This window comes from Chelonus insularis, unplaced genomic scaffold (assembly GCF_013357705.1).
Source record: "Chelonus insularis isolate UGA/USDA-ARS -01 unplaced genomic scaffold, ASM1335770v1 contig_124_pilon, whole genome shotgun sequence".
Classification (NCBI taxonomy): Eukaryota; Metazoa; Arthropoda; class Insecta; order Hymenoptera; family Braconidae; genus Chelonus; species Chelonus insularis.
The window spans coordinates 575,565-587,829 of record NW_023276365.1 but is presented as its reverse complement, the minus strand read 5'-3'; the positions used below and the strand labels follow the sequence as shown (position 1 = coordinate 587,829).

Genomic DNA, 12,265 nt, shown 5'->3' with positions numbered 1-12,265 from the left:
TTATTGGTATATTATTAATATTTATTTTTTTAAAATATTAGTTTATAGTAAATAAAATTAAAAATAATCTTTTGAATAAATTTACAGTTTATTACTTAAATCAGACACATTACTTAATGAATAAATGGTTTTTTTCAACTAATCATAAAGATATTGGAGTTTTGTATTTTATTTTTGGTATATGATCAGGATTTTTTGGTTTATCTTTAAGATTATTAATTCGTATAGAATTGAGAATTTTAGGTAGATTATTTATAAATGATCAATTATATAATAGAGTTGTTACATTGCATGCTTTTATTATAATTTTTTTTATGGTTATACCAGTTATAATTGGTGGATTTGGGATTTTTATATAAATATTGAAATATTTTATCATTAATTGGTTCAATGATAACTTTAGTTTCAATAATTATATTTTTTTACCATTATTATAATTTAATTAATTTTTTAATATTTTTAATAAAAAATTATACATATAATTATAATACTTATATGTATTATATTATTTTATTTTATATTATTTTTTTATTTTATTTTAATATTTTATTTATATTTTCTAGAGGTATTTAATATGCTAACAGGTGGCGCATGGTGTCATTTTCCATGACATTTCACCACCAGGAGGCGCCCAATAACTAGCCAACCAGAAGGATTTTTCAATCACATGAGATTTGATTCTCAACCTGTGCACATCGTGTAATTTTTGTGAAAATACAAGTGCAATTGTGTTTTTATATATCAACAGGATAAGTAAAACTTAAAAACGAACATTGAAGAATAAAAGTGAGTGTTTGTGATTAGAAATAATTAATTTATACAGTTGAGGTGAAGTGATAAACCAATGTCAAACCGAAGTTTCGAATTTAGTAAAGGGATGATCCCTTCACGATGGTTATCATGTCCTCGCAAAAGTATTGAATTAATAAACAATAAATTTCTCGCGTTTAAAACACCACTTTCTGATGAGTTTAATAATCAAGTTTCTGAAGAATGTCGTTTTTCTGTGAATATGCTGTTTGCATCATTAAAGTATCAAAGATTGAAAATGGGATTACTAATAGATTTGACAAATACCACCACCAGGTTTTATAATAAAGCTGATGTTGAATCTCATGGATGTCGTTATTACAAGCTCCAATGTCGTGGTCATGGAGAAACTCCCTCCATAGAACAAACAAAAGTTTTTATTGAAATTTGCAGAAATTTTATTGCTCGTAATCCATCTAAGATCATTGGAGTTCATTGCACCCACGGTTTTAATAGAACCGGGTTTCTTTTAATAAGTTACTTGGTTGAAAGTAACATATTGAACTTGGATGCTGCTGTAAGTGAATTTTCAACGGCTAGACCTCCTGGAATTTATAAGGAAGACTATATTAAAGAGTTATACAGGCGATATGATGATAAGAATGATGTTCTTCCTGTACCACCACTACCAACTTGGTGTTTAGAATATGATAATTTAAAAGGAAATGGAAAACAACATGATAAATGTGAAAATCGTGAATATACTCAAGATGGAGTTTTCATGGCTGGAGTTTCTGAAGTAAAACCAGTACGAGATTTAGCTAAAGTTATGAGAATTCAACAAAGAATTCAAAAAATCTGCAAATGGAATAGAAGTGGTTTTCCTGGTTCCCAACCTGTCTCTATGGATCAGAATAATATCATTCAATTTAATATCAAACCATACCAAGTATCATGGAAAGCTGATGGTACTAGATATATGATGTTTATCCAAGCAAACGAAGAAGTGTTTTTCATTGATAGAAATAATAGTGTCTTTGAGGTATCCGGATTGACTTTTCCACACTGTGAAGATGTTTCAAGAACTCTGAAAGATACTTTATTAGATGGAGAAATGGTTATTGATAAAGTAAATGGTACCGAACATCCTAGGTACTTAGTTTTTGACATTATCATGTGTGATGGTGAAGATGTATCGACAGACTTATTTTTTATTGAGCGATATGCTATAATCGAGAAAGAAGTGATAGGAAGCCGAATGAGAGCATTAAATGAAGGCCGAATACGACGAAATCAAGAACCCTTTTCTATTCGTCAAAAGCAATTTTGGGATATTACACAAGTCAACAAGTTATTGAGTGAAAAATTTGTGAAACAATTGGGTCATGACCTAGACGGCCTGATCTTCCAGCCTTCGAAGGAGCCTTACATCCCTGGACCTGCAGCAACCGTCTTGAAGTGGAAGCCACTATCGTTGAATTCAGTGGACTTCAAATTGAAAATAGTCGTCGAATCAGGTATTTCATCAAAAAAAATTGGTCAATTATATGTTGGGGGTTTAAGCGAACCATATAATTTTATTGCGGTTACTAGGGAAATAGAAAAGCTCGATAACAAAATCATTGAATGTAGTTTCAAGAACGGTTGTTGGGTATTTATGCGCGAAAGAACTGATAAATATTTCCCAAATTCATTTACGACTGCTTAATCAATTTTAAATAGTATAATCGCGCCGGTAACATCTGAATTTATGATTAATTACATAAGTAAACATAAATTCAACGAGAATTGGGAGGATTGCTTGCTTCCACCAGCCAAACGACGGCGATAAATTAATTAGATTTTTTTTTATATTTTCAAATTTTAGCATGAGTTGAGCAGATTAGAGTCACGCGTTTTTTTTTCTGTTTATGTTTTTTTTTCTCTTCTAGCATGAGTTGAGCAGATTAGAGTCACGCGTTTATTTTTTTTTTTTAATGATCAATGATTAAAACAGTGCGTATGGTAAAATCTTACCAACGCACCAATATGAGATCAATTAAAAAAAAAAATTTTTTTTTTATCGTAATTATTTCCAATTAAAGTTTAATTTTGAGAATCTATAAATTCAGTAATAATGAGTAGAGTAACATATTAAAAATATCTTTTTTTTTTATTACAATGCAATACAGCATTTATGATGGGCTTAAAAATTTTTTCTTGACTATAAATGAATTTAATCGAAATATTTATCGGTAAACAAACATATTGTATCTGATGTAATTTCTAACTTTTCTAGCTCTGGAAATATGAATTTTCTAAATTTTATACTAAAATGAAAAAGTAAACTCGAACAAACGTACCGCAATAAGATTAATATGTAAATTACTGTTATAACTAAGACTGTTCTAATAGATAATGTATAATGTTCAATTGCCAATGCAAAATTACCATAATTGTGGTTATTAATTTCAATTTTAAAATAGATAATTTGAAAACATTTATTACGGAATCACGAGACCAGTTAAAAAACAGAAGATGTTCAATCGTATAATAATGCAATAGTGGCATTGGAGAACCAAAAGTTTGAGCTCATCCAAGGTAAGAAACATTTTCAATCTTATTCCATTAAAATGCGATCTTTTTTAATATCTTATGAAATATATTTACAGAATTGCATGAAGTCAAACAAGAACTGTTGACATTTGATTCACTAAAATGCGTTGAATTTGAAGAAAAAGAAGAATTATGCAATCAGAATCAAAACAAGGACGTAGCCAATGATGTTACACAAAATAATTTAGAACTACTGAGAGTATTAAATGAATTACAAAACCAAGTGAATGTGGTATTAAACGAAAAAAGTGCATTAGAAGAGAAATTTAATAAATTCACATTGTATTTAAATAGTAACAATGAAATCTTAACAGAGTTACAGTCAGAAATAATTGACTTAAGAGATTGGAATGATGGCCAATGCCATGTCATTCAAAAGATATTAGCAGATTTGAACGAAAATCAATTAGAATCAAGTCAAAAGAATTATTTACTTGACTACCATCAAGGCCTTTCTGATAAAAATCGCAACTTAGAGTTAAAAGTGGTCGAAATAAGAAATTCAATTGATATTTTCAGAAATGTATTCGAACACTTAACTCATGATAAAAATGTCTGGAACAATAAATTCTTCTTCAAAAATATCGACATTTCTGATATCAAAGCTCTGAGAATTTAAAAAAGAATTTTTCTTTTATTAGAAGAAAAATTCAATAAATAATGGCTATAGTGAAAATAATATATCAGAAATTATTATCTAATTCTTTTCGTCCATGATTTTTCTTCATATTCTACATCCCTTTATAGTTCTTTTAATCTCTTAAATAAATAAAAATTATTCATTCATAATTATTTTTCCTCAATCTGTCATATTAAATGCTTTATTTTATTGAGGAAATCATTCCTTTGAGAGTAATATCATACATTTATGTCAATTTTATTATCTTTTGTTATTATAAAAGAAAAAGTTCATTTCTAGTCTCATCAAGAAAAGAATCTTTCCTATCTGAAAAAACCGCTTTTTAGTAGTTACCGATATTATAGCAATCTTTTATCATTTTACCATCAGATATTTTGATAACCATACTTGTAATACTTACAGTCAATCAGAAAATTCTCTTCATTTTAGTTCTAATAATAATCGTCGGGTAGCCAGCACCACTTTCTATGTTAAAAAATTACGTTAAAAGACTTAGTATCAAATACTTTAGGTAGATGGTGACACTTTATCGTTGACCCTAGTTGTGAAACAGTTGAGGCAGTCAACAATCAATGACAGTTCCAAAAGAATATGGTGAAAAGGTAAAAAGTTATAAAATCTTGTCCATAACATTGGGATAAGTTAATCAAAATTCCACCGAATTTTAGTTATTTGTAGTTTTTAAATATAAGAAAAAAACATTATTGATTTTGAAGCAACAAAGCCATTTTCTCAAGTGCAAAAGGTAGCTTGTAAAAAACATTTTGTTCTTTTTTTAATGAAAAAGACTTGGCGCGCACGCGGTTTCGTATCATCACCTGTATGTGCCGGTTATGTACTTTATACTGCTGTGTTCACATTTGTCGTTCTTAACAACTGTGACGTTTAAGTTTTGCAGTGTTTTTATGTGTCTACAATTATAACAAGAAAAGTGGCAATCATTTTCAAGTTGTTCAATCTGCATAAAGAAAATATCACCAAATCATTACGCGACGACGCAACGGAAAGGCGAATAAAGCTCAACATTAAACCAAGTTTCTGCTCTAAGAACGAATGGCTGACAAAGGAAAAATGTGAGTGTTTTATTCTTCACTTTTCTTTTCGTACAACTACTATCTAACATTACTTTGCAGTAATTAATCTGTTTGCCTATAAGTTATCTTGCTAGAGCTACTGGAATGATTATTTACAGAATATAAGCTTTAGGTTGCTCATTTCTTTCAATAAAGATTATTGTTGTGACTTTGAAAAACACTATGCATACATGTTATATTCATATGAAGACTAAAAAAATTTCTTATATTGAACGAAAACAAACTCTTACTGTCACTTAATCACATAAGTGGTTAAATTGCTGTTCATTTACTCTCTGACCCAGAATATATTCGCTCGTTTAAGTACAAAAATTCATTCTTCTTTACAATAACTTTTATTATTTTCTAATGTATTTTTATATAAATATTAAAATTAAATCATCTACAAATAAAATTAATTTATTTCTCTACATTATTATTGACAATTAAATTAGTTTAATATTACAAATAATAATCACTTATGATCAATCATCATAAATTGTGAATAGAAAAATTTCACTTAACAAGCTCAACTTATATTTAAGAGCCAGAAAAATGAACTCGATAATTTAAAATAATTTATCATTTAACACTTTTTTCTTTTAATTTAATAAATAAAATTAATTAAAAATCATTATTAAAATAACTTTACCTATTTTTCTTATCAGATTTAAAACATTTTTCCTTTGAGTGTAATAAATAACATGACGTAGTTTCTTATAAATTAGTGTCAACTTACAAGGAATCATTTTTTTCTTATTAAAAATTAAGATACATTGAATAAATAAATAAAAATTAAATTTGATCGTTTTAACACTATAAGCATGAACATTTGACACAAACAATACACTAATCGGCCATCAGCTGAAGCAGTGTATGCTTTTAGATGTTAAGCCATTAATGTGTTACGTACAGCTGTTACAAATCAATATTTTCCTCATGGATTGGAGATTCCTGTGGAAATGAAATAGTGCTCGGAGTGAATCAATTCTGTTCTTAGTATTAACTTAATACTTTCAAGAACAATGATGTCATAATGATTCTATTATAGACGATCTTTATTATAAAAAAGAACATTGCTTCTATCTCGGTATCTTTTTTGCTTTATTCATTGATTTTGTATCAATTTTATCGGTCGCGAGAACGCCAGGTCAAGGTCAAGAGAAGTTTCGCATTCTCTCATGTGCAGGAAACGTCGAAAGAACGAATGACCGTGATATATTTCCCAGCAATCTATACGTAGATGTTTTGTATGTGTTTATATTTAATGTTGGATAAATGAAAAGTCTAGAATTGCCTTAATGAGCGTGAATGCTTTTGAAAATACCTTTATTAATATACGCTTCGCAGATGATAATGTTCTTTGCGTGGAATATTTTTAAAAAATCAATGTTTTAAAAATACTGTTTAACAGTTTGTTTATTTTTTAAAATTAGAAATGTGAAGGAAGATAATAAAAGATAGGGTGCATTGGAATCTTGCAATTATTTTATCATGAATATTTGCTAAATGTTATTCTTTTCAATTTTTTTTTTTTTTTGACTATTCATTTAAAGATATTAAAAGAATACTTTTTTAGATTTACTTATATGTTTTTGAAGTCAATTGAGAGCAATATAAAATAGAATAATTATTTAAATTCACTAACAAAATTCTGTCGCTTTCGAGGCCTAGAAAAATTGGGGTCAAAGTTGCAAAAAAAGTCGTGTTTTTGTAGTTCAATATTTTTTTTTTTTATTCAACTGTGAGCTGAATATCATCATTAGAGTTTATTACATAGTTATTTAAACTTTAAACTATCGATCGAAATTAAAAAAAAAAAAAAAGGTCAAAAATCAAATATTACTTTGTTTCAAACATATGCACGACAAAACGATTTATCATGTAATCTAAGTTTATAAACTTTATGTTTTTAATATTATTTTTAATGATTTTTTGAAAAAGAAAAAAAAAGATCGAAGATTATCATTTAACTTTAGATTCATTTAATTGATATTTTATTAATGAAATAACAACCATTTCTTCGCTTTCTATTTATTAATAAATAAACTATTGAAGCTAAATTTTTTAATGAGTTTAAACATTAAACCCATTTTAATTGTTAACTATTTTTCGTTAAAAAACAAATTGTTAAGTCAATAATAAAGATAAAGTTGAATTAAATTTTTACAGTCTCAATAACTCAAAGATACACTAATTTTTGTTAAAAAAAATTATTAATATCATTAAAATATTTTATCAAATCGTCGTAATTGATTGTTTAATTAACTTGAAAAATTATTCATCAATTAAATTTTTTATGTCATTCCTAAACTGTAAATAATTTAATGTAAAACTCAATCGAATGAAGTACTGTCAAGAATAATTTATAATTTTATTGAATCAATAAAACAATTAATTACTGTTATTTAATAAAATATTTAATTGTTATTAATAATTTTTTTTTCTCAGTGAATTACATTTCTTTCGTGATATAAATTAAAAAAATTATCTCAAAAACAAACATAAAACCGAAATAATCGATATATAATAACGAATCTCATTTCGATATTGACATAACTGGGTCAATTAATTAAAATTTTGAATAATGAGCTTTCGAGATATAACATATAGTAGACTGTGTATGAAGTTTCCTCCACTTAAATCAGGAAGAAAAGGGCTTAACATGTACAAATATATTTCGGTAAACATAATCGAGGACACATTTAATGGAGTAGCATTCATGTAAAGTCACATAGTATTTATTTGAAGCTTAACAACACATTAGATAAATTGTTAAAGTAAAAAAAAAAAAAAAGAAATAAACAAAAAGTAATTATGTACATAATTATGATACTTTTTAGTATTTTCTATGATCGATATACATTTGCGAGTTGAATAGAAAGTGATAAAACGATGTGATGTATTAGTGAATAAATTGAACAGGTAGTTTAGGTAAAGCAAAGAAAGTAGCAGCATAATAGCTGATGATAGAATAGCGTGTACAGACGTGCGCTAGAAGAATACGTTGCTATATAACATATACATATATATGAAATCGTAGCGATCGGGGTTTGCGCATTTTAGTTCGAGATTCGCAGAGTATGTAGGTAGTAGAGTGTATAATAATAACTGGTGTATTACCACCACTGGGAGGTGATACGACGTGAAATGTCAGTCAGTTAACGACCATTCTTACGTTATTACATATGTCGTATCATAAAATATTTACTTACGTTTAATCTGTTCTGGAATTTTACGTCTGATTTATCTAACTTTCAATATTCATTATTTTTGTGTCAATTGTTTCCGATTGCGTGGGTTGGTAACGAGTTTTGTTAAAATATTATATCATTATTATCTACCCCGATTAACTTTTTATATTAAACAAATTTCATTACATTTATTTTATGAATTAAAAAATTTATTTTAATTAAACTACTTTTTTTGTAAATAATTAGAATAATTTATTCTTGTTTTTTGTTTTTTTTTTATTAATTGCTACTGAGTAAAAACGTTTTAATAATTATATTCAAATTTTGTTGTTTTTAATAATTAAAATAAATGAGTATAAAAAAATTTTTATTCTCAAGTGTAAAAACATTAATTTTTGTTAAAATAATTTTTTATTTAATGTGCGAATATTAATTTTTTTTTTGAATGTGTAATTTATTAGTATGATTAAACTGGTTTAGAATTTTTATTAAAGAGATTTTAAATAAAATTTATTATTAATTAATTTAATGTTTTATGTGACGAGTGTATATACGAGTTAAGCTGTCAGTATAACTTTAGACAAAAGACTGAATCTCTCTATTTTTATATAACTGTGGAAAGATAATACTATTTATACGTAATATAAAATTTTATATTATGCTCTTTGAAATTGATTACAATTCTTTTGTACAATATTTTCATTCACACTAATTTTTTATTATACATTGTTGTACGTATTTAATATTTATTCTAGTAAATCGTGTTATTAAAATTTCATTGTGATTTAATATTAATAATATTTTATATACATTGTAATATTATTACAAAGACGAAAGGAAACGACGAGTTTTAATCGTTTGATTATCGTGATTCGAATGAGTAGAAGGAAATTTTTTTTTACCATTAATGTTTAAGACATGCCGATACATAAATGTTACTCATTTTTTTAATTAAATAAAAAAAGTCACGCGAAAAAATTAAAAATCAAAAAAAAAACTTGAGGATTGAGTGACTTTTACAATAGTAACAAAATAGTGGTTGAGTTTGAATGAATTAATTATCTGAGAAAAGCATTAATTTATAATTCTCAACAATTTATATCTTGAAATGAGAAAAGTTTTGGTACAGTGTGAAAACAACTCTTTAATCTTTAATGAAACAGTAGCTAAATATTTGTCCCAATTCGTTTGTTGATTAAAAGACAATGAGTTCTAGAAAAGCTTTATTAATGAAATTATCACAAACAATGGAATATTACTAGTGTTAATAAAACAGTAGTATTTACAAAAATCATAAATATTCCATTTTTTTAATTATATTTAATTAATAAAAATCACTAACGTAAAAAATCATCTTTATTATTTAATCTCATTTTTTATCGATTTAAATTAAATTAGAAAAAAAAAGAATGATTTTTTAATTTATTAGAGTATTCAAATGTTAATATTTTTTATCGTTTTTAGAATAAAATTCATGTAACGACGAACAATTTTTTTTATGACTCTACATAAAGAACATAAGGTATTTTATTAAATGAGAATTAGTCAATTTTTTGTTATCAACATTTTTGATGTTTTTAATCATACGAAAGGTCGAGAAGAGAAAAAAACATTTATCCAAAACAATTTTTTAAATCTAAACTCACATTTACAAATAAAATATTCCATAAATAAATTAGTATGCTCTAATGCAATTTTTATTATCAACACGTATGCTAATCATGAAAATATGTTGATACTTATGCACTCATTAATTTGTGATTTGGAATAATTTTTAATGCAAAAAGGAACTCATTAAAATATTCAATAAAAATTTTAATCGATATATGGATTTAATTATGTTACTTCTTTATTTGAAGATCATTTAATTAATTATATTAAAAATAAAATATATTTATTATTTATTTCTTACAAATAAATAATCAATAATAACATGAAAAATATTGTGTTTCAAGATAATAGAGAAAAAGAGGAAATATTTCTGTTCTTATAATTTCTTGACCTTTAATCTGTGTAATATAATATCATAAAATCTTGGCATTTATTTATCCTAGCACGTGACATTGAAAATAACATTACAATTGTGAATTTGAATTTATCATGCCATTATAATAGTTATAACAGTAATAACAATTAAAACAACTTGCCTAAAATCCTCATTTCTATGAGTTACTATTTAAATGTCATTTATCTACTCTCTAATAACTCCGGTTACTCACTTTACGTTTTAGTAACAAAAAAAAACATTGTTGTTTTTGTCGTAAATTCAGTTGTCTTCACACAAATAAAAAGTTACTAACCTGTTAACCGAAATAGTTGTTTCAACTTCAAAAAAAAAAGCTGTAACTTTTTTAAATTAATTTTTCTCAGTTATTTGTAACTAAAACTTTCTTGTTATTAAACTTCATTCATTAACAATTGATTAAAAGTTCTATTTTTACAAATGTTATTCCAATAAATAATCCTTCTCGATTGGATAAAAAGTTTTTATTTGAATTGAAGTCTTGTCTACTCCAAATAATTGACATTATTTACTCCATTTTCTAAGTAATTTTAAATATTACGGATAGACCAAACAGTAAAACTATTGACTGAGTCATACAAGGCTATACAAAAAAAATAGTTACACTGATAGAAGAGATTTGTAATAATAAAAGAGGCTTCTTAACTGTTGACAAATATTTTGTAATAATTATTAAATTATATCTTAACTATTAAACACAGCTTTGTTACAGTATGAAAAATATTTTTTAACAGTTGATAAATCTTTTTAACTATTAAAAAATATAATATAACCAATATAATTCATTTTTTTAATATAAAATGACATAACATTCGAATGAAGTTAGGATTTGATTTTATTTCATACATATTTTCTATTAATAAAAGATATGCATGAAGTAAAAAATATTTCTTTATGATAAAAAGAGATTTATTTATTATAAAATCACTAATGTGTTCATAATTAAGGCTTTTTTATTGTTATAAAATATTTATTAACATTCAAAAAACATTGAACATTTTAATAACTCAAAAAATCGTTTTTCAACAATACTAAATCTCTTCCATCAGTGTATAACAGATAGATACAAACATAAGCAAAAAAAATAACACAAGAGCATGTCGTTTTATAAAAAATATCAAGTGGCTGCTATTACCAATTAGACTTGACTTTCGCATAGACACAAGGTCATACACAGGACATATTTTAACAGTTTGATTGGCTGTGAGCTTTAAAACGCATTAAAGTAAGGAATAATTTTGCAATTATTCAATAAGGAATATTATCAAGGCTTGTAATGAGATATTAATTATTGATGTTATTACTTTTGATTTTATTCTATTTATTTTTTTTCTTTTTTTTTTTGTGGTAATTAATGGATTTTAAAAAGAAAAATAATCAAGTCAAAATCATCTTCAAATTAACCTCAATTTGAAGGGGAAAAAATTGGTTAAAAAATTCGATATTTTATATCCTCAATAATGTTCTGTTTACATGACGAAAGTCTAAATGTCATCGATAACAATATATGTAACATATATATTTAATTCAAGAGATTAAATAATTTCTGATAATAGTAAAGAGGGTGATTTTGTGTAGGGAAAATATCTCTTAAGCTTATATAAGTATTCTTCTATTTTTATATGTAAGTTCCTTACTCACGCAATATAACAACAACAAAAAAAAAGAAAAATAATAACAAGAAAAACGAATCATAAAAAGTGAAGTATGCTTTCCAGTTGGGGAACTTTTTTGTTTCCATTATTAATCTTGTGACCTTGATATCTTCTCTTCTATCGATATTGTCTTGCAAAGTTGCAAGTGGTATAAGTAGGCCGACATACCGTCAATCTATTATAATTATAAGTAGGCCACAATTATTATTTTTTTCTTCTTTTTTTTTTTTTATGACAATTGTTCATATAAGTACATGTATGTTCTCTCAAACTTTATTTTCTTATCTTCTATTTCCGACATATCCCCAACTGTGTACATTTATCGACGCTTTGTT

The 12,265-nt window shown here is 25.7% G+C and overlaps 2 protein-coding genes across 8 annotated transcripts in view; both read left to right on the top strand.

Annotated features, from left to right (window-relative positions):
• Nucleotides 1-649: 649 nt before the first annotated feature.
• Nucleotides 650-3,937, top strand: LOC118067054 (mRNA-capping enzyme-like). Of its 2 annotated transcripts, XM_035083595.1 has the most exons (3): nt 650-2,267; nt 3,216-3,330; nt 3,402-3,937. In XM_035083595.1, the coding sequence occupies exons 1-2, from the start codon at nt 845-847 to the stop codon at nt 3,281-3,283; spliced, it is 1,491 nt and encodes a 496-aa protein (XP_034939486.1). In that variant the 5' UTR covers nt 650-844; the 3' UTR covers nt 3,284-3,330; nt 3,402-3,937. The 2 variants fall into 2 exon arrangements, with proteins under 2 accessions (XP_034939486.1, XP_034939477.1); XM_035083586.1 differs by lacking the exons at nt 3,216-3,330; nt 3,402-3,937 and having other exon boundaries at nt 650-2,553.
• A 606-nt stretch (nt 3,938-4,543) lies between these two features.
• The window catches only part of mtd (mustard), a 44,315-nt gene continuing 36,593 nt past the window's right edge, over nt 4,544-12,265 (top strand). For 5 of the 6 annotated variants that reach the window (XM_035084072.1, XM_035084064.1, XM_035084106.1 and 2 more), the window contains exon 1: nt 4,544-5,058. In XM_035084072.1, the coding sequence (XP_034939963.1) occupies nt 5,039-5,058 (20 nt within the window). In that variant the 5' untranslated portion in view covers nt 4,544-5,038. Of the gene's footprint in view, nt 5,059-8,228; nt 8,359-12,265 lie in introns of those variants that run through there. The other variant, XM_035084048.1, reaches the window with a different exon arrangement.

Bases quoted from the DNA above. Each gene is read 5' to 3' on its own strand.
- LOC118067054 (XM_035083586.1), top strand. From the start codon at position 845: ATGTCAAACCGAAGTTTCGAATTTAGTAAAGGGATGATCCCTTCACGA.